The sequence below is a fragment of the Capra hircus genome, chromosome 3 (assembly GCF_001704415.2).
Source record: "Capra hircus breed San Clemente chromosome 3, ASM170441v1, whole genome shotgun sequence".
NCBI classification, from domain to species: domain Eukaryota; kingdom Metazoa; phylum Chordata; class Mammalia; order Artiodactyla; family Bovidae; genus Capra; species Capra hircus.
In genome coordinates, this window is record NC_030810.1 from 20,037,639 (window position 1) to 20,058,018 (window position 20,380).

General features: G+C 49.7%; 4 protein-coding genes across 9 annotated transcripts in view; 2 read left to right on the forward strand and 2 right to left on the reverse strand.

Annotated features, from left to right (window-relative positions):
• Nucleotides 456-2,118, forward strand: HPDL (4-hydroxyphenylpyruvate dioxygenase like). Its single transcript, XM_005678545.3, has one exon. The coding sequence runs from the start codon at nt 712-714 to the stop codon at nt 1,882-1,884; it is 1,173 nt and encodes a 390-aa protein (XP_005678602.1). The 5' UTR covers nt 456-711; the 3' UTR covers nt 1,885-2,118.
• MUTYH (mutY DNA glycosylase) lies at nt 2,687-15,021 on the reverse strand. Of its 4 annotated transcripts, none has more exons than XM_013962899.2 (17): nt 13,944-14,674; nt 7,003-7,086; nt 6,723-6,849; nt 6,051-6,199; nt 5,922-5,961; nt 5,730-5,803; nt 5,551-5,592; nt 5,397-5,468; nt 5,206-5,319; nt 5,028-5,125; nt 4,801-4,945; nt 4,651-4,714; nt 4,286-4,477; nt 4,039-4,181; nt 3,803-3,955; nt 3,571-3,612; nt 2,687-2,872 (listed from the first exon to the last, which is right to left on the reverse strand). In XM_013962899.2, exons 3-17 carry the CDS (start codon nt 6,841-6,843, stop codon nt 2,741-2,743), a joined length of 1,581 nt encoding a protein of 526 aa, XP_013818353.2. In that variant the 5' UTR covers nt 6,844-6,849; nt 7,003-7,086; nt 13,944-14,674; the 3' UTR covers nt 2,687-2,740. The 4 variants fall into 4 exon arrangements, with proteins under 4 accessions (XP_013818353.2, XP_005678601.2, XP_005678600.2 ...); XM_005678544.3 differs by lacking the exon at nt 13,944-14,674 and adding an exon at nt 14,709-15,021 and having other exon boundaries at nt 2,688-2,872; nt 6,051-6,196; XM_005678543.3 differs by lacking the exon at nt 13,944-14,674 and adding an exon at nt 14,709-15,021 and having other exon boundaries at nt 2,688-2,872.
• Nucleotides 14,804-18,589, forward strand: TOE1 (target of EGR1, member 1 (nuclear)). 3 transcript variants are annotated; one of them, XM_018043596.1, is made up of 9 exons: nt 14,814-15,043; nt 15,750-15,892; nt 15,980-16,020; nt 16,166-16,262; nt 16,392-16,550; nt 16,821-17,080; nt 17,281-17,440; nt 17,519-17,854; nt 17,939-18,589. In XM_018043596.1, exons 1-9 carry the CDS (start codon nt 14,992-14,994, stop codon nt 18,305-18,307), a joined length of 1,617 nt encoding a protein of 538 aa, XP_017899085.1. In that variant the 5' UTR covers nt 14,814-14,991; the 3' UTR covers nt 18,308-18,589. The 3 variants fall into 3 exon arrangements, with proteins under 3 accessions (XP_005678595.2, XP_017899085.1, XP_005678594.2); XM_005678538.3 differs by having other exon boundaries at nt 14,804-15,043; nt 16,208-16,262; nt 17,519-18,589; XM_005678537.3 differs by having other exon boundaries at nt 17,519-18,589.
• The window catches only part of TESK2 (testis-specific kinase 2), a 138,880-nt gene continuing 137,014 nt past the window's right edge, over nt 18,515-20,380 (reverse strand). Inside the window, exon 11 of the mRNA XM_018043579.1 lies at nt 18,515-20,180. Coding sequence (XP_017899068.1) covers nt 19,456-20,180 — 725 coding nt within the window. The 3' untranslated portion in view covers nt 18,515-19,455. The remainder of the gene's footprint in view (nt 20,181-20,380) is intronic.

Sequence of the window (20,380 nt, forward strand, 5' to 3'; positions counted from 1 at the left end):
AGAAAGAGTGAAAATTTGTAACTTAGAGCATTTTAAGTGTTAGGAACATTAAGACTTAAAAGCAAAATTCTCCAAATATTTTAAGCTAAAGCAGGAAAATTGCTAAGAAATTCCGTGCTTGTAGGGAGAAAATCCGGGCTTTTCCCCCAACTAGAGCTGATTCCCTTTGCTCTGAGGTTGGAACATGAATGGGAGCCCAATGCCTGGAATCTAGTGAAGGCAGCTATTGTGATCTGGAGAGTTGGGGGAAGGGAGAATCAGTGCCCAAGGGTGTGTGGCCCAGACAGAGGCCATGGGAAGGTCAGTGCTCAAGGGTGAGGCCCAGCCAGAGGCCGTGGGAGGGGGCAGTCCTGTGTCCCCGGGTTACCGTCTGCGACGCAGGCTGAGCAGAAGGTGGAGCATGGCAGCTGCAGTCACTGGCTCCGCCCCTTCTCCCGCCCCTTCCCTGCCTTGCTTCCACGTGGTTCTCAAAAGCGGCAGCTCAGACTTGGTGGTCCCCAGGCAGCTCCAGTTTGCGGTAGCTCGGCAGCACGAACTGCAAGCCCCCAAGGGGGTCCGTCTGCGGCCTCTGCCAGAAAAAGATCGAGGAAGGTGCTTTGCGAGCAAAATTGGACTCCATAGGCTTCCGACGACAAGACTGAGCGTCTCGGAGTCCTGAACAAGTGAGCATCCCCAGGGAAAGGACAGGCCAGGGTCGCCATCCAGACCGCTATGGCCGCGCCCGTCCGCCGTCTGTGTCATATTGCCTTCCACGTGCCGGCAGGGCTACCCCTCGCCCGGGATCTGCAGCGCCTCTTTGGCTTTCAGCCTTTGGCAGTGCGGGAAGCAGACGGCTGGAGGCAACTGGCTCTGAGCAGCGGCGACGCTGTCTTTTTGGTGAATGAGGGCGCGGGCCCCAGAGAGCCGCTGTATGGCCTGGACCCGCATCATGGGATACCCAGCGCCACAAACCTGTGCTTCGACGTGGCCGACGCGGGTGCTGCCGCCCGGGCGCTGGCGGCGCTGGGCTGCAGCGTGCCGGTGCCCCCTGTCAGCGTGCGAGATGAGCAGGGCGCTGCCACCTATACTGTGGTTAGCTCGCCGGCAGGCAACCTCAGCCTGACTCTGCTGGAGCGCACTGGCTTCAGTGGGCCCTTCCTGCCTGGCTTTAGTCCTGTACCCTCGGCACCCGGCCCCTGCTGGTTCAGCCACGTGGATCACCTGACCTTGGCCTGCAACCCCAGCAGCTCCCCAAAACTGATGCACTGGTTCCACGACTGTCTAGGCTTTCACCACCTGCCACTGAGCCCAGATGAGGATCCAGAGCTGGGCCTGGAGGTGCCAGCAGGGTCTGGGCTTGGCGGGCTAAGGCTCACCGCCCTGCAGGGCCCTGTCGGTGGCGCTGTCCCCACCCTTGTGCTGGCAGAGTCCCTGCCAAGGGCCGCCAGCGGACAGGACCAGGTGGAGCAGTTTCTGGCCCGGAACAGGGGACCTGGATTGCAGCACGTGGGGCTGTACACACCCAGTATCAAGGAAGCCATTGAAGGGGTGGCAGGGGCTGGGGGTCAGCTTCTGACTCCTCCTAAGGCCTACTACCAGCAGCCAGGCAAGGAGGAGCAGATCCTGGCTGCAGGGCAGGAGCCTAACCTGCTGGCCCAACAGGGAGTTTTGCTAGATGGTGACAGAGGCGAGTTTCTGCTTCAGGTCTTCACCAAGTCCCTGTTTGCGGAGGACACTTTCTTCCTGGAGCTGATCCAGAGACAGGGGGCCACTGGCTTTGGCGAGGGCAACATTCGGGCCCTGTGGCAGTCTGTGCAGGAGCAAGCTGCCAGGGTCCAAGAAGCCTGCAAAGGGCCCAAGCTGGATGCAGCTGGCTGTCCCGGCACATTGGAAAGTTCAGCATAGGGCCTGCTGGAACTGAGGGACATTCACAGAGGCCTGGAGTAAATGCTTTTGTCTTTAGGGGCTTCCATCTCATCAGTACCTGCCAGAAGCTGAAACTCTCACAGGGGTCCAGAGAGGTGGGATTTTTTTAACTGTGAAGTATTTCTCATATTGTCTGTATCTAATATATATGCAAAGTGTAAAGAACAGCAGAATTATATGATTAGGAAATTAAACATAATCAGTATTTCTGAATCCTCCTTGTCTTTCTGACCTCATTTCTCTCCACCACACCTCCAATATTATGATTAAAAACTTGTTTTCCTGCAGTGTCGCTCCATATGTAATGTATCCCTAAACAAATGATCTACATCGCAACCCACTCCAGCATTTTTGCCTAGAAAATTCCATGAATAGAGGAGCCTGGTGGGCTACAGTCCATGGGGTCGCCAAAGAGTCACTGAGCACAGGAGTCTAAGGCAAAATAAATTCTCCTCTGTGCTTCCCTGCTCCCTAGGGAGAAGCCACTGCAGGAAGGAGGGGCTGAGTCAGGGCTAAGCCCAACCACCTGCTCTAGGGTGATAACGCAGCTCCAATCAGAGACCTGGCCAGCGAGCGCTGGATGTAAGCCACTGGCAGGGGCTCCCTGCAGCTGCCTTCTCCCTTTCTGGGGTTGGAGGAGGACAGAACACCCCCCTCCTCCATCTGCCCAGGGCTGGCTAGGAGCTCAACAGAAGTCAGCACCAAACAGAGCTCTACCACTTTCTGGGTCCCTCAGAGGTGAGGAATGAAGGGGCTCAGGAGAGGGTGGGAAGCCTCCAGAATGACTACAAAACTAAGCATTTTATTAAACAGGATTCTCAGCAGGGTGGAGGCATCACTGGGCTGCAGTGTTGAGGCTGGGTGCATCAGTGGGGACGTGGGGCCGAAAGAAACTCTCCAGGACTTGCTGGCCTGGACTGGGCTTTTTCCGTTTGGACAGGGTGGCCACCTGGGATCTTCTGGAACCCTGTGCAGAAGACGAAGGAAGGAAACACCGAGGTGACAGTAGAGAGTCTTCCTTCCACCTCGCCCCCCCATACCACTGATCTAGCTCAGATTTTAGCCTTAATACTGTAAAGCTTCCATCCTGTTTCCAGTGTCTAACTCTTCAATCAATCAATTCTTTAAAGGCAGCCTGAGGTAGTCTTCCTAATAGGCAAATCTGACTCCTCTCTCCACCTAAAATCCTTCAGGGCCTTCACTGGCCTGGGCCAGTCCTGCTAACAACTCCAACTAATCCAACAGCTCACAGGCTGTATGGTTCTTCACCTTGGCTCATACAACTCTTGGGCCAGGAAAGAATAGCTTTACTGCTGATTCTCCTTCCAAACCTGGAGAAAATGATTTAGTTCTAGGACCTAGATTACCAGCTGCTTCTTCCAAGCATCCATTCCTGATTCTTGTCTCCCAGATAGAAATGATAGCTCCCCACTTCATATCCCACAAAACTGAGTACAAACATTTCACACACTGTGACTCTACTGTCTCCATCATTTGCTCCTGTCCCCTCTCTACCTGTAAGGTCTTTAGGTCAAGAACTATTCCTCTTGCCCCAGTGAACTCTGTCATGCAGACTGTTCACCCAAACATGCATCACTTAACTCACTGAAAACCTGTAGATTTGGCCCTGGGGAGAGATGGCTGGGTGAGGGCCAAGAGACTCACCTTGCAGGTGCCAGGCTGTTGGCCCTCATACATGCGGAATACCTAGACAAGAAGAGGGAAGTGCAGGGCTGGCATCTTTCCCGCAAAGAGACAAACCTCTGTATTCTACCCTTAACTTCATGCCCCAGCCCTTTTGTTTAAGATATGTTTTTCATCTGTTTACATAGTAACAGGTTTACTCAGAACATGCAGGGAACAGGAAAAAACACAACAAAGACAACAAAGGTAGTGCCTTTTTCATGGCGGTGGAGACGGCTGCAGTGTGAAAGTCCTCCCGGGTCAGCCAGCGAGCGCCAGGTGGTACAATGGTCACTGGGGTGTGTTCTTCCAGGACCTGACCGTACACTTGGTATGTCATCTTGATGTGAGAGAAGGTGTGGACCACCTAGGGGGTGCCAAGAGGCTGAAACAGACCTGGAGATGTGGCCACAGAAGCCATCATTCCTGGTCACTTCTCTCCTCACTCACCTGCCCCAGGTGCTGAAGGCGCATATCCGGGAGGGGCCCCACCCAACTCTGCAGTTCCTGCAGCAGGGCTTCCCGCTGATGCTGCCCTGAGGCTTCCGCATTCACACTCACTGATGGGAACTCCCACAGTCCTGCCAGCAGACCTGAGAGGAAGGGCAGCCAGGCGTGGGTGGGGCCTTAGCTGCTGCTGCCTCCATTTCTTCCCTGTTGGTCATGCCACCTCGCTGCACTCCCAGGGTCCAGGTACCTGAGTTGGGCCTCTGCACCAGCAGAATGCGGGCACCCCCAAGAGCCTTGGGCTGCTCCAGAACACAGATGGCAGAGCACTCCTCCCTGGGGGGCTTGCGGCTGGCCTTTCTGGGAAAGTTGGTTACTCCCAGGGTTTGGTCCCAGGGCTCTGTGGGAGGCGCACACAGCGGGCATTGTCCAGAGTTGGGAGCTGGGAAGAGAGATCAAGAGCCTCACTCAGGCCGAGTGGGCTCAGGTGCCAAGCCCAAAGAGCAGGTCTTTGCCCAGCTCTGTAGAATCTGACTCAGTTGTAGGATGAAAGGGAATGAGGCTGCCACAGGCACCTCCCTGACAGCACAGGGAAGGGCTGGGGCTGCCACTCACCACACTCCTCCACATCACAACTGCCAGGCAGGCTCTGTGAGGCTGAGAGCTGCTCCCGCTCCACCTGAGAGGCACAGACAGGGCAGGATGCCATGGGGCAGTGGTCACTCCCTAGGACCCCTGACTGCCTCCCTTCCTTGGGTGGCTCACCTTCTGGCGTGCCCGGCACAGGCTCTGCACAGGGCAGTGGCTGCAGAGTGGGCGCTGCGGAGTGCACACTATGGCCCCCAACTCCATGGCTGCTTGGTTAAAGTCCCCTGGCCGGGCTGGGTCCACCAGCTGCTGGGCTAGGCTCCTACAAGAAGGGAATATTGCTCTGAGCCAAAGACCCTTTGGAGACACCTTTTCCAATCTTCCCCTTTACCCTAGTATCCTACCAGAGGTGCTGGGAGACAAGAGTGCTGCCAGGATCAGCACCTATGGCTCGGACACGGCACAGCACCCGTATGACGTTCCCATCTACCACTCCGGCGGCCTGGCACAGAGGAGTCCAGAGTCAGCCTGGTCTGGGAGGAAGGTGGGCACGTACAACATGGGGGTGGGTGGTGGGCTCACCTGGCCAAAGGCTATGGAAGCAATAGCTCCAGCTGTGTACCGCCCTACCCCAGGTAGGAACTGCTGCAGGGTCTCTGCTGTACGTGGCATGTGGCCCCCTAGCTCCTCTACCACCTGATTGGAATGGGAAGGTTCATGGTTACGAGGCACCCAAGATCCTGGAGCTTCCAGACCCCTCGTCAACCCCTTACCTTCCGGGCTCCTTCCTGTAGCCACCGGCCTCGAGAGTAATAGCCCAGGCCGGCCCAGAGTTGGTTAACTTCCTGTGCGTGAGGTCAGAGGTCAGAGGGGTCAGGGATCAGTCCTCAGTAGTCCCCATTCCCCCTACCCTAGGGTGGTTCTCACCTCCAGGGAAGCACTGGCCAGGTCCTGCAGCGTTGGCCACTTCTACAGCCCGAAGGCAGACAAAAAGAGATGAGGCCAAAGGTGAAGGAAGTGGAAGAGGCCTTATTTTATCCCCACCCCCAAGGAGTCATCTGGGGTCTGGACCATGACTGACCCATCCCTTTGTTCCCGGAAGTCACCTGCATCCATCGGGTATAATAGTTGATCACCGTGGCAACCTGGGTCTGCTGCAGCATGACCTCTGAGACCCACACTGGGGAAGAGGGGTTGGCATGAGGACACCGCTGGCTGCCCTACTCTTAGCCCACAGCTTCTAGACCCCAAACCTGAGGTCGTCTAGGCAAAGCAGCCCTGCTCCAAGATGTACTCACCAGCGTATGCCCGCCTGTCTAGGTCCACCTCACCCTCCACCTGCCAATGCAATCCCAGATGGACAGTTAGTGTGGAAGGTGCTGGGCACCAGTCTCCTACCTACCCCCTCACATCCATTGTCTTCCTACCAGCCTTCTCCAGGGTAGGTCCCGCTTCTTTCGGTCATACCAGCCCAGCAAGCTCTCCTGGAAGGCTGTGACCTCGGCCACATCTCGGAATAGATGGTATGGGGAGACAGAGGCCTGCAATAACGCCTTCTGCTGCCTGGCCAGCCCTGCTGGGGTTTCAGAAAACTCAGGGATCATCCCTGCACAGGCTGTGCACCAGAGGCCTGGTTTTAGGCTGTCCACTTAAGGCTTAAGTGGACACTCCCACTCCAATCCCTGATTGAGCTCAGACCGGGAGGCTCCAGGGTTTCGTAGCCTACGTCAAGTTTCTAGCCTTTATTTCCCCATGGAGGTACCCCTGGCTCCTCTGTCTCTGGATCATAATGAAAATCCAAGTTTCTGCCAAACATATACCTGTGGAGGGCCTTCCCATTCACAGAACAGGTTCAGGCTGATAAACTCGTTGGATCCCATGAAAGCCAAGTGAGGAAGGAAATGCACAAACTACTGCTCCATGTCACTGATAGAAAGCATCTTATACAGAGCAATTATCCCAAAGTACAAAGTCAGAATTAGATCCTTAATTAGTCCCCTAATGACTTGATACATACCATGCTGTCTTCTCAGCCTGAATTTGCCCCCTTTCACAGCCAATTAAACCAGCCCGAGTCTGATTAGGACCCAGATCCTCACCACTGGGGGCAGACGGCTTGGCTTGGCTGCTGCCAAAGGCACATTTCTCCTTTCCCTCCTGGCTGGATGCCTGCTTCCTGCGACCACTTCGATTCCCCACAGCTGCTCGTGGCTTCTTCATGATCAGCTAGAACAGAATGGCCCAGCCAAAGTATGTCAGTCACCATGAGGCTGAATCTTAGGGTCCTGTAGAGGGTAAAGCTACCTCCCTCCCCAGACCATTCACATAAAGTGTCTAGCTTTTCTCAAGCACCCCCCGGATGCTCACGGGCTTACTTACTCTTGGCTGGCTATGGTACTGAGGTATGACCAGTAGGGCTGAACTTCTGCAAGTGGCCTTAGTAGAACCAGCATTAGTATACACCTGGAGACATAAATAAGAGGTCAGAGCTGGGCTGAGTCAAGGACCAAAGCCTCCTGTGCAGGAGAATATGTGTATCCCTGGGAGCTCAGGTGTAAGAGGTTTATCTCCTTAGAGATGCAGCACATTTACACTGAAACAGCCTTTTTTTTTTTTTTCCTAAATTTTAATTGGAGACTAGTTACTTTACAATATTGTAGTGGTTTTGCCATACATTGACATGAATCAGCCATGGGTTTACATGTGTTCCCCATCCTGAACCTCCCTCCCACCTCCCTCCCCATCCCATCCCTCTGGGTCATCCCAGTGCACTAGCCCTGAGCACCCTGTCTCATGCATTGAACCTGGACTGGTGATCCGTGAAACAGCCTTTAGTAATCATCTAGTCTAAACCTTCATCCTATAGAAAGGAGAAACCTCAGTGATGATTTTAAAAATAAAATGCAAAGGGAAAAAGAAAACAGAGAAACTAAGGATCAGAGAGGGTAAAAGATTTGCCTGAGAGTAGATGGCAAATTGGGAAGAGGGGGAAATGAGCTATTTTTATTTCTAATCTTCTACTGATTTAGTAAATCACAGCTGCCTATCCACTAGTAATGAGAAAACATCTGGTTGATCTTCACTGCTCCCTAACTGTTCTGGCTGCTGATTTTACCTTTTATCTAACAGCTAAGTTAGTGAGTGTTATACATGCCAGAGTTCTTACTCAGTCTCTTTAACAATCTCATGAGGTATGTTCTAGGATTACCTCCATTTCAGTTACGAGGAAGCTGACGCTTGTGATCAAGCAACTTTTTCATTCAAACTCCAAAGGTCTGCCTGCAGAGCTATACTTGGCTCTGCTGCAGTCCCTGCTGAAACTCTGGTTCAAACCCTCTCCTCAAACTTTTTGCTTCACATCTGATTTTCTTTTTTTAAATTAAAGGGTAATTGCTTTACAGAATTTTGCTGTTCTCTGTCAAACCTCAACATGAATCAGCCATTCAGTTCAGTTGCTCAGTCACGTCTGACTCTTTGCGACCCCATGAATGTCAGGCCTCCCTGTCCATCACCAACTCCCGGAATCCACCCAAACCCATGTCCATCGATTCAGTGATGCCATCCAACCATCTCATCCTCTGTTGTCCCCTTCCCCTCCTGCCCTCAATCTTTCCCAGCATCAGGGTCTTTTCCAATGAATCAGCTCTTCACATCAGGTGGCCAAAGTATTGAAGTTTGAGCTTGAACATCAGTCCTTCCAATGAATACCCAGGACTGACCTCCTTTAGGATGGACTGGTTGGATCTCCTTGCAGTCCAAGGGACTCTTAAGAGTCTTCTCCAACACCACACTTCAAAAGCATCAATCTTCGGCACTCAGCTTTCTCTATAGTCCAACTCTCACATCCATACATGACCACTGGAAAAACCATAACCTTGACTAGATGGACCTTTGTTGGTAAAGTAATGTCTCTGCTTTTTAACATGCTGTCTAGGTTGGTCATAACTTTCCTTCCAAGGAGTAAGCATCTTTTAATTTCATGGCTGCAGTCACCATCCACAGTGATTTTGGAGCCCAGAAAAATAAAGTCTGCCACTGTTTCCACTGTTTCTCCATCTATCTGCCATGAAGTGATGGGACTGGATGCCATGATCTTAGTTTTCTAAATGTTGAGCTTTAAGCCAACTTTTTCCCTCTCCTCTTTCACTTTCATCAAGAGGCTCTTTAGTTCTTCTTCACTTTCTGCCATAGGGTGGTGTCATCTGCATATCTGAGGTTATTGATATTTCTTCTGGCAATCTTGATTCCAGCTTGTGCTTCCTCCAGCGCAGCATTTCTCATGATGTACTCTGCATATAAGTTAAATAACCAGGGTGACAATATACAGCCTTGACGTACTCCTTTTCCTGTTTGGAACCAGTTTGTTGTTCCATGTCCAGTTCTAACTGTTGCTTCCTGACCTGCATACAGGTTTCTCAAGAGGCAGGTCAGGTGGTCTGGTATTCCCATCTCTTTCAGAATTTTCCACAGTTTATTGTGATCCAAGGCTTTGGCATAGTCAAAGCAGAAATAGATGTTTTTCTGGAACTCTTGCTTTTTCGATGATCCAGCGGATGTTGGCAATTTGAATCAGCCATAGGTATACATATATCCCTCCCTTTTGAAACTCCCTTCCCATCCCAACCCTCTGGGTTAATACAGAGCCCCTGTTTGAGTTTCCTGAGCCATACAGCAAATTCCCGTTGGCTATCTATTTTATATATGGTAATATAAGTTTCCATGTTACTCTTTCCATATATCTCACCCTCTCCTCCCCTCTTCCAATGTCCATAAGTCTATTCTCTATGTCTGTTTCTCCACTGTTGCCCTGTAAATAAATTTTTCAGTACCATTTTTCTAGATTCCATATATATGTGTTAGAATACAGTATTTATCTTTCTCTTTCTGACTCACTTCACTCTGTATAATAGGTTCTAGGTTCATCCACCTCTTTAGAACTGACTCAAATGTGTTCCTTTTTATGGATGAGTAATATTCCATTCGGAGAAGGCAATGGCACCCCACTCCAGCACTCTTGCCTGGCAAATCCCATGGATGGAGGAGCCTGGTAGGCTGCAGTCCATGGGGTCGCTAAGAGTTGGACACGACTGAGCAACTTCACTTTTCACTTTCATGCATTGGAGAAGGAAATGGCAACCCACTCCAGTGTTCTTGCCTGGAGAATCCCAGGGACAGGTGAGCCTAGTGGGCTGCCATCTATGGGGTTGCACAGAGTCGGACACGACTGAAGTGACTTAGCAGCAATATTCCATTGTGCATATATACCACAACTTCTTTATCCACTTATGTGTTGATGGACATCTAGGCTGCTTCCATATTCTAGCTATGCTTCACACCTCATTTTCATCAAAAGAGCTTGCTTCTGCCTTCAGAAAAAAAGAACCAATGCATAAACTTCCCTCCATCTGCACTTTCCTTCTCCTTTATTCCATTATATGGAGGAATGTTCTCTCTTCTTCCTCCAATCCCATCCACAAGACACACCCACTTCCTAGCAAAAGTTCCTTGATCAAACTCACTGACTTCCATAATTCCTTATGGAGTGCCTACTATGTGCCAAGCAGTTTTAGGTACTTGGAATACTTCAATAAATAAAACATCAAAGGTTTGGGCCTTCATAGACTTTATGGGGTCTACAAAAAATAATGCACAAAATCAGCCAATTATATAGGATGTTAGGTGATAAAAACTAGCATAAACAGTCAAAGTAGACTTGTGAAGGGGATAAGAAATAAGTGAGGGTGGTGGAATGTCGCAATGTTAAAGAACCGTGGTCAAGGTGGGCCTTGTTAGAGCAATACTTGACCAATGACTTAAAGCAGTTAAAGGAGTTATTCATATGGATGACTACCTGTGGGAAAGGCATCCTGAGAAGCTAGTCCAAAGGCCCTAAGCAGGATTCCTGGTGTGTTTGTAGACTTAGGAAGTCAGTGTGGTTAGAAATGGAAGGGGTGAGTAGTAGGTGAGGTCAAAAAGGTAAAGAAGTAATAGAGACCGTCAAATTGACTCTGATTATACAGGAGAGATAAAAATATTAGCCTCCGCTCCTAATAAAATTATTGTAATCAATGCAGGACAACGTATAGCTCAACTCCTTTTAGTTCCATTAGTTATACAAGGAAAAACAATTAATAGAGACCGTCAAGATAAAGGTTTCGGGTCATCTGACGCCTATTGGGTGCAAAATGTTACCGAGGCACGACCAGAACTTGAGCTACGCATTAATGGTAAGCTTTTCCGCGGAGTGCTTGATACAGGGGCCGATATTAGTGTTATTTCTGATAAATACTGGCCTACTACATGGCCTAAACAGATGGCTATTTCCACTCTTCAAGGTATTGGCCAAACTACCAATCCAGAACAAAGCTCGTCCCTTCTTACTTGGACAGATAAAGACGGCCATACGGGTCAATTTAAGCCTTATATTCTGCCCCATCTTCCAGTTAATCTATGGGGGCGTGATATATTAAGCAAAATGGGTGTTTATTTATATAGTCCTTCACCCACCGTAACAGATTTGATGTTAGATCAGGGATTACTTCCAAATCAAGGTTTGGGTAAACAACATCAAGGCATCGTTTTACCCCTTGATTTAAAACCTAATCAAGAGCGAAAAGGCTTGGGGTGTTTTCCCTAGGGACCTCTGATTCTCCTGTGACACATGCCGATCCTATTGATTGGAAATCTGAGGAACCGGTATGGGTCGATCAGTGGCCCCTAACACAGGAAAAACTTTCTGCCGCACAACAGCTGGTGCAGGAACAGCTGAGGCTTGGACATATTGAACCCTCTACCTCTGCTTGGAATTCCCCAATTTTTGTTATTAAAAAGAAGTCTGGGAAATGGAGATTGCTACAAGACCTTCGTAAGGTAAATGAAACAATGATGCATATGGGAGCCCTACAACCTGGGTTACCCACTCCTTCTGCTATACCTGATAAATCCTATATCATTGTTATAGATTTAAAAGATTGTTTTTACACCATTCCTCTTGCACCTCAAGATTGTAAAAGATTTGCCTTCAGTTTACCCTCTGTTAATTTCAAAGAGCCTATGCAACGTTATCAATGGAGAGTCCTCCCGCAAGGAATGACTAATAGCCCTACGTTGTGCCAAAAATTTGTTGCTACAGCATTAGCTCCCGTTCGTCAACGCTTTCCTCAGCTATATTTAGTTCATTATATGGATGATATATTATTAGCTCATGCTGACGAACAGCTATTGTATCAAGCTTTTTCTATTCTAAAGAAACACTTAAACCTTAATGGTCTTGTTATTGCTGATGAAAAAATTCAAACTCATTTTCCTTATAATTATTTGGGTTTCTCCTTATATCCTCGAGCTTGTGTCCCTTACCCGTTTATGTTGATACAAGGCCATATAGAAATAACACTGTCATTGAATATTTATCATTTAAATTGTTCTAATTGCATACTTACTAATTGCATAAGAGGTGTTGCTAAAGGAGAACAAGTTATAATAGTAAAACAACCTGCTTTTGTCATGTTACCTGTTGAAATAACTGAAGAATGGTATGATGAGACTGCTTTAGAATTGCTACAACGCATTAACACGGCTCTTAGCCGCAAGGAAAGAAGTGTGAGCCTGATTATTCTGGGTATAGTATCTTTAATCACCCTTATAGCAACTGCTGTTACTGCTTCTGTATCCTTAGCACAATCCATTCAAGCTGCTCATACTGTAGATTCCTTGTCATATAATGTTACTAAAGTAATGGGAACTCAAGAAGATATAGATAAAAAGATAGAAGATAGATTATCAGCTTTATATGATGTAGTTAGAGTTCTAGGAGACCAAGTTCAGAGTATTAATTTTCGCATGAAAATTCAATGCCATGCTAATTATAAATGGATTTGTGTTACAAAAAAGCCTTACAATACATCTGATTTTCCGTGGGATAAGGTGAAAAAACATCTACAAGGAATTTGGTTTAATACTAATGTTTCTTTAGATCTTTTACAATTGCATAATGAAATTCTTGACATCGAAAATGCTCCAAAAGCTACTTTGAATATAGCTGAAACTGTTAATAATTTTTTACAAAATTTATTTTCTAACTTTCCTAGCCTTCATTCACTGTGGCGAAGTATAATTGCTGTGGGCACGGTTCTGACTGTTGTGCTTATCATAATTTGTCTAACTCCTTGTCTTATTCGTAGTATTGTTAAAGAATTTCTACAGATGAGAGTTTTAATACATAAAAACATGTTGCAACACCGACATCTTATGGAGCTTTTAAAAAATAAAGAGAGGGGAGCTGCGGGGGACTACCCGTGAAGGGTTAAGTCTTGGGAGCTGCTCGGCGTTATGCAGAGCCCTAGGACATGTGCCTAAGCTCCCTGTCCCGCCACCCTCAAGAATTTTTATAGCCCTTAAGGCTCCAAGATGTTTGGTTTCGGCAACATGTCATAGAAGATAGATTAGCTTATTGTGATCTGAATACAATGGTACGGGTCTGGTGATTGTATCTGGAGATGAAAAACAATCTTGTAAAGGTCAGAAATCACGTATTTTATCCTATATATGCTGCAGCACAATAAAGCAAGGTATCAGCCATTTTGGTCTGATCCTCTCAACCCCATCTTTTGTCTCTCTCTTATTTTCTTAGCGGGGACGCTCCGTTCTCTCCCTGTGCAGGTGCGACTCTTGCTTGTGCTGGCCGCGGCAAAGAAGGGTAAACTGAAAGTGGCTCAGCCCTCCAGGCTCCTCTATCCATGAACTTCTCCAGGCAAGAATACTGGAGTGGGTGCCATTTCAAACAAGGTGGGGGGAATAGGATTACAAAGTACCTTGTAGGCCACCAGAGGACTTTGGCTGTCACACCCATTGCTCTCAGGAGCCAATTCTCTTAATGTATCTTTGCAGGATACAAACAGCTCAACCTGCCTCATCCCCTCACCCACTGCACTCCAGCCATGAAAGTGAAGTCCCTCAGTCGTGTCCAACTATTTGTGACCCCGTGGACTGTAGCCTACCAGGCTCCTCTCTCCATGGGATTCTCCAGGCAAGAATACTGCAGTGGGTTGCCATTTCCTTCTCCAGGGGATCTTCCCAACCCAAGGATCCAACCCGTCTCCCACATTGCAGGCAGACGCTTTAACCTCTGAGCCACCAGGGAAGCCCAGCCATGTTTGCCTGAAATAGTTGCTTCAATTCCCAAAGTGTCTGTCCACCTTGAGGCCTCACCCACTTCATTTCCTCTGCTTGAACAGCTCTTCTGTTTTACCTAACATTTATTCACTCTTCAGGTCTAGACTTAAATGTCCAAATCAGATTCCCCCCCACCCCCCCAGTCTTACCCTCTTCTGTACTTCTCCATTGTTGCTCTTACACCAATCATATTTTCATGTTTATTTGTGATTCTTTGATCAGTGTCTGCTTTCCCCACTTAACTGTAAAATTCCATGAAAGAAACTTAGCTGTCTTTTGTTGACTGTTGTGCACAGTGCCAGGCAAATTGCATAAAAAGTACCCCTTTTTTCCAGAATGGGAGAAATCCAAACAATTCAGAACGATGACAAAAAGATTCAGTAGAGAGAAAGGATGAACTGGAAACAGCAAATAATCAGAGAGAGAAAAGGTTGAGTCCTTGGTGGAACTCTTGGGAAAGTTCTGCTCTACGGTAGAACAACTCTCTGTAGCAGAAATCAAATCCAAAACCCCTCAGGAACAACTATAACTCCTAATTGCTTACAAGCTGTCACTGCTGGAGCCTAATTCAAGTCCTTATTATCACGCGCGTCTATTGTTTCAAAAGTGTCCCCGCCGGCGGTCGCTTTCACCCTCCGCAGCCTCATCTCCTGTCCCCCTCCCCGGCTCCTTTCACTTGCTGGAATGCAACCAGCTCTCCACCCTTCCTAGGAGCTTGCCTTTTCCGAAATCCTTTTTCCCCCGCACACTCTCTATTCTGCATAACTCCTACGGTTGCTTTAAGCTTAGCTCAGGTATCATCTCATCCTCTACAGACATAAAAGCCCCAACCCCCACCCCGGGGCAGAGTCGATGAAGACAGCGTAACGCGAAAGCCTGCGTTCCCGCCGGGTCGCACCGGAAGAAGGAATTACCTCCCGCGTGATCTCCCGCGCCAAGCTCAACGGCGAACTCCAGGGGGCGTGGCCCCGGCCAATTTTGGCGGCGAGCCGATCCACGCCGGCCAATAGGATTCCAGCGCGCGCCAGGCTGCCTCTTCCGCACCAGACCCAGGAGATCTTAAAGGAAGTCCGACAGTTCGGCGATTGTGGGCATGAGACCCCGCCCCATCTCCGACTGCAGGAACCAAGACAGGAGAAGAAGCGGAAGTCCCCCGTGCCCAGTGACTGACTATACTGGCGAGGGACCCGTGGTGTCATGGCCGCCGAGAGTGACGATGGCGCAGCCTCAGCTCCCGCGGTCTCAGACGGTGAGTGGCTTTCCTAGGGGCCGTTTTCAAAGCCTGTGCGCTCCGAGGCAGCGGAGGGCCTCGGACTCGTACTGCTAAGAAACCGGCCTCAAGTTTCAGAGGACGTGCACCTTCCTTTTGAATCAGCCACGAGGAGACTACATGTCCCGGTGTGCACCGCGGTCCCACCTCCAAAAACCTGGAGTGTTGGGAGGCTAGTTAGGACCAGTGAGGGCATCTCGGGAGATGTAGTTTGGAGTTGAAAGCGCTGTTTATTGGGGGAGGTTGGGAGTTGTGGTCCACAGGAAGTGGGACGGATTGGGGCGTTATCTATTAGGCTCTGGCGCAACCTGGCTACTGCCGCTTGTGGCTGAGGCACCATGGGAACGGTTACGGGGGATATCAACTGGCCTGAAGTCCTCAAACCTTGCAAAGTATTTCCTGCAGGATATGGGGAAAAGGAACCTCAACAGATTATCTAGTTCAGTCTTCCACTTTTACAGATTTTGATGCTAAGGGGAAATATTTTTCTAGAATTTTACATCAACCACTGGAAGACCCAAGCTTTCTCTCCCCAAATTCAGGGCACTGTTCACTCCAATCCTGTGTATAAAGCATATGCAATATGCTCTTGAGGGGGAAGCTGCCCCTAGCCATGGCCTAGCTTGGTGTCTGTTCCCTTGGCTCTTTCCTGAGCATTAATATCCATCACCCTTCTTATCTCCAGATGGTGTCAGCCAAAGCACAAAATCTGGGGAGGAGCTAGTAGTCCAGGTTCCCGTGGTGGATGTGCAAAGTGACAACTTCAAGGAGATGTGGCCATCCCTCCTCCTGGCCATAAAGACGGCTAACTTTGTGGCTGTGGACACGGTGAGAGCTAGGGAACTGGGAGAGCAGGTGGTGGTTAAAAGGGCTGGTACTGCAGAACGTAACAGCTCTCCCTTTACTGATCCATAGGAACTGAGTGGGCTTGGGGACAGAAAATGTTTGCTGAACCAGTAAGTATAAGCCCTGATCTCTTTAGTCCTAGCCTTGCCAGGAAGGGCAGACCTCAACCCTGGAGTGGAGGTCACAGTCCTGGGTGGTTTGGGTCTTTCATGAGGCTAACTCCCAGCCACAGCCACCCCCAAACCCAACCCCAAGGTGCATCGAGGAACGTTACAAGGCCGTGTGTCATGCTGCCAGGACCCGTTCCATCCTCTCCCTGGGCCTCGCCTGCTTCAAGCAGCAGCCAGACAAGGTATGGGTTACTCTTACCCCCATCCCAGATCTGTGGCAAGGGAAGGAGGGATTAAGATACTGAGGAACATCAGCTATGAGGTTTTTTTTCTCCTAAGGCTGGATGTAGCAGAATCTCTTTTTCTCCCAGGGTGAACACTCATACCTGGCCCAAGTGTTCAATCTGACCCTACTGTGCATGGAAGAGTATGTCATAGAACCAAAGTCTGTGCAGTTCCTGGTACAGCATGGCTTCAACTTCAACCGGCAGTACGCTCAGGGAATCCCCTACCACAAGGGCAATGACAAGGTAGATCTTCAGCCTTGAGACTGCCTCTTCTGTGAATTCATTTCTTACTACTCTAGGCTGGGTACACTGGGGAGGATCTGCTTCTTAGGGAGTATGGGGACTCACCAGTGACAGAGCTGGAGAAACAAGAGTGATATACTGGTGAATAGCAGTAAATTAGATGAAAGCAAGGGAGAACTTTCCAGGTGAGGCTGCCTGGGACAGGTGTCCTGCAAAAGAGGTTCCCTAAGGCACTCTATCCTTCTTGATGACCCCTTTCTTTCCACCTAGGGTGATGAGAGTCAGAGGCAGTCAGTGAGGACACTGTTCCTGGAGCTGATCCGGGCCCGCCGGCCCCTGGTACTACACAATGGTCTGATAGACTTGGTGTTCCTCTACCAGAACTTTTATGCACACCTGCCTGAGAACTTGGGAACCTTCACTGCTGACCTTTGTGAAATGTTCCCCGCTGGCATTTATGACACCAAATATGCTGCTGAGTTTCATGCCCGCTTTCTGGCCTCCTACCTAGAATATGCCTTCCGGAAATGGTGAGGGACTGGTTGAGGGAACGGGGTGGGGCCTGGCATAAGCCTGATTATTTCATTCACTTAAGATATTCAGTGAGTGCCTACCATGGGCCAGGCACTGCTTTAGTGCCAAGGGTTCAGCAGTGAACAGAACAGACAAAAACCCCTACTCTCACGGAGCTTACATGCTAGTGGACCTATATACTTTTGTTATGTTGCAGTGAGCGGGAAAATGGGAAGCAGCGGGCAGCTGGCAGCCCACATCTGACCCTGGAGTTCTGCAGCTATCCTTCTAGCATGAGGGCCCATATTGACTACCGCTGCTGTGCGCCGCCCCCCACCTATCGTACTCATTCCACCAGCATCTGTGACAACTTCTCGGTGAGCACACCTGCCCATTTACTGGGGAAGGGACTTTGATGCCTGGAAACCCTCTCTAAGCTTCTTTCCTACCTCTAGGCCTATGGTTGGTGCCCCCTGGGACCACAGTGTCCTCGGTCCCATGATATTGACCTTATCATTGACACTGATGAAGCTGCGCTGGAGGACAAGAGGCGACGGAGACGACGTAAGGAAAAACGGCGGAGGGCTTTCTTGGGCCTGCCTGGGAAACAGCCTTCTAGGGAAGCTGAAGACAGTCCTCCCACCAAGCAGGTCTGTAAGGACAACCTCAAGCCTGAGGAAACTGAGCAGGAGGTGGCTGAGGATGAGACTGGGACCCAACCTGGCTCAGGGCAAGGTCACACAAATGACCTGGAGATGGAGCCTAAAGCAACAAGTGCTGAGACAACTGACATGGCCACCTCAGACGTGCCAGAAAGGCAAGTTACAACTGACATGGCCACCTCAGAAGTGCCAGAGAGGCAAGTCACAACTGACATGGCCACCTCAGACGTGCCAGAAAGGCAAGTTACAACTGACATGGCCACCTCAGAAGTGCCAGAGAGGCAAGTCACAACTGACATGGCCACCTCAGAAGCACCAGAGAGGCAAGCCAGTCCTAACCCAGTGCCTGGGGATGGACTGCATCGGGCTGGTTTTGATGCCTTTATGACAGGTTATGTGATGGCCTATGTGGGAGTGAGCCAAGGATCCCAGCCCTGTAGCTCTGAACCATGGCTACCTGAATGTCACAACAAGGTATACCTGAGTGGCAAAGCTGTCCCCCTCACAGTGGTTAAGAGCCAGTTTTCCCGTTCTTCCAAAGCCCACAACCAGAAGATGAAGCTGGCTTGGGGCAGCAGCTGACCCAACTTCTACGCAGCACTCAGGGCCTAGGAAGAGAAGCTGAGAGTGGATCAGAGGGGTCTGGATCCCTTTAGCCTGTGAGTGACTTAATCCCAACTACTCGGGGAAAGGATGGGGTCCTGGCAGAGATACTGTTGCACTGCTCTGGCATTTCTGCCTTTACCCCAGAGGCTGAAGAACAAGGGTACAAGTAAGAAGGCTGACCAGCACCTGTAACACCAACTTTATTCATTTTTAAATCTCAAAGTGTCCTGGGAAAGTTTTACCAAAAAAAAAAAAAAATCAGAAACAAGATATGAAAATGTCTGACCAGCTTCATCTTTGGTTATTTCTTATTGTGGTTCTATTAGGACAGACTGTTCCCATAGCTCCGGTCATAGCAGAAAGGGAAGAAATCAGTCCATGTATAAACCAGTTGGGTGTATCATGTGTCAACAAATTCACAGAGCAGGCCCTAGGGCCTACAAAATCAGCCCCACTCCCAACCACAAGGTTGAAAGTCTTTTAGGGCAGAACATTAAGACTCCTTCATAAATATGAAAATAGATTAATCAACTGGAAAAGATCTTTGAATAGGTTAGCTGAGAGCCACGACCACCACTCTGCCTTGCCTTGCATAGAAATGTAGTGACATGGTCTGGCTGTGCAGTAAGTGCAAACAGCAATTATTATTCAAGTGTCTTAGATATTCTGGCAAGAAGCACCCCAGTCTTCAGGTCTGAGAAATAGCCATGCCCTTTATGATCTCCTGGTCAGCTCCAGGTTCCATCCATTAGCTTATATGTCCCAGGAAAGGGCAAGAAACAGACCCGGGGTAGGAGAAGAACCTGGGGTAATAGCTGCCTGCCAGCTCACAGGAACTAGGAATCCTCTGGTCCTGTTGGGAAGTCTCAGGGATCTGGTGGGAGCCAGAGCTCCTTGCTGGATTTCAGAGGCTTCGTATCAGCCATTGGCCCTAACTAGGAATGTCTCTCATGGCTACTTCACCTCACATAGCCACTGGGCAGTGGGAGCCTCACAGATGAGTCTGGCTTGGCTTAGCTTGCGTGCTTTGTGGGCCCTGGGGAAGAGTCTAGGCTTTGCACCAAGGGGGCCCTGTGGCTTCAGCTGGAGGTCTGTCCCCAAGGTGAGGTGGGGATGAACTCTGCTCACCCATCCTGTTCTCCCTGGGTCCTCAGGCCCATGCCTGAGACAGAGAAGGGGACTGGAGCCGAGTCTCTTGGCCTTTCTTCTTCCACCTCCATCTCCTCAGGGTCACCTGCAAGGCATGGACTGACCCCCTGGGGCCTGGGCCCAAAACCATTTTCTTCCTGGGGGTTGGAGCAGTCCATGGCCTCATGGGCTAGAGCAGCTGGCTGGGCAGATGCTCGGAATGGTGGGATCTCCCTTACTCTGTACTTGTAACTGCTGAGGCGTGGTGGGGGCCCATCAGATAGTGATTCTTCCCGGCCCACAAATGGACAAGCCTCCTGATGCAAGAACTCAGGTGAACTAGGCAAAGAACGCCACCGGCGAGCAGGTGGGCCCAGGGGCTCCTGCCAGTCAGCCATGGGCATCGTTCCAGGCCCTGGTGCATCCAGGTCAAATACCAGGGAGATGACAGATTTGCTGGGCAGGTCAAAGAACTTGATCTTGCCACCTTTGAGGTCCTGGCGAGCACTGAAAGGGTTGATTTTGGGGGCTCGGGCAGCACCAACTCGTTGTGGCTGGTAGTAGGGATCCAAGACGTTCACTGTACGTGGGGGCTTATTGGAGAAAATGTCTGACTGGCTTCGAGACAGCCAGATGGTACGTTTTGGGTGTGGGGACTTAGGAGGTATCTTGTCATCCAGTAAGCTCAGTTGCTTCACCCCAGGTCCTTTCTCCAAGAGTCCTGAAGAATAGTGAGTCAAGTCAGTGTTTCTAGTCATAACAAACAGAAGCAGTATCTCGTACACAGTGTGTTACCACTTGAGAAAGCAAAGGTAGATACTGTTGTCCCCATTCAACAATGAGAAAACAGACTCAGAAGGGAGGCGGTATGCTAGCACAGAGCTCTATGACTTTTCCCATCATCCCCTGCTTTTTTGCCTT

Coding starts and splice junctions, on each gene's coding strand:
- TOE1 (XM_005678537.3), top strand. CDS start 14,992: ATGGCCGCCGAGAGTGACGATGGCGCAGCCTCAGCTCCCGCGGTCTCA. Junction 16,263..16,391: donor TCAAGCAGCAGCCAGACAAG/GTATGGGTTACT, acceptor TTTTTCTCCCAG/GGTGAACACTCATACCTGGC. Junction 17,081..17,280: donor GAATATGCCTTCCGGAAATG/GTGAGGGACTGG, acceptor GTTATGTTGCAG/TGAGCGGGAAAATGGGAAGC.
- HPDL (XM_005678545.3), top strand. CDS start 712: ATGGCCGCGCCCGTCCGCCGTCTGTGTCATATTGCCTTCCACGTGCCG.
- MUTYH (XM_005678542.3), bottom strand. CDS start 14,993: ATGACACCACGGGTCCCTCGCCAGTATAGTCAGTCACTGGGCACGGGG. Junction 7,087..14,708: donor CGCGGGAGATCACGCGGGAG/GTAATTCCTTCT, acceptor TTATGTCTCCAG/GTGTATACTAATGCTGGTTC. Junction 4,478..4,650: donor TTGTGATGTGGAGGAGTGTG/GTGAGTGGCAGC, acceptor CTCTCTTCCCAG/CTCCCAACTCTGGACAATGC.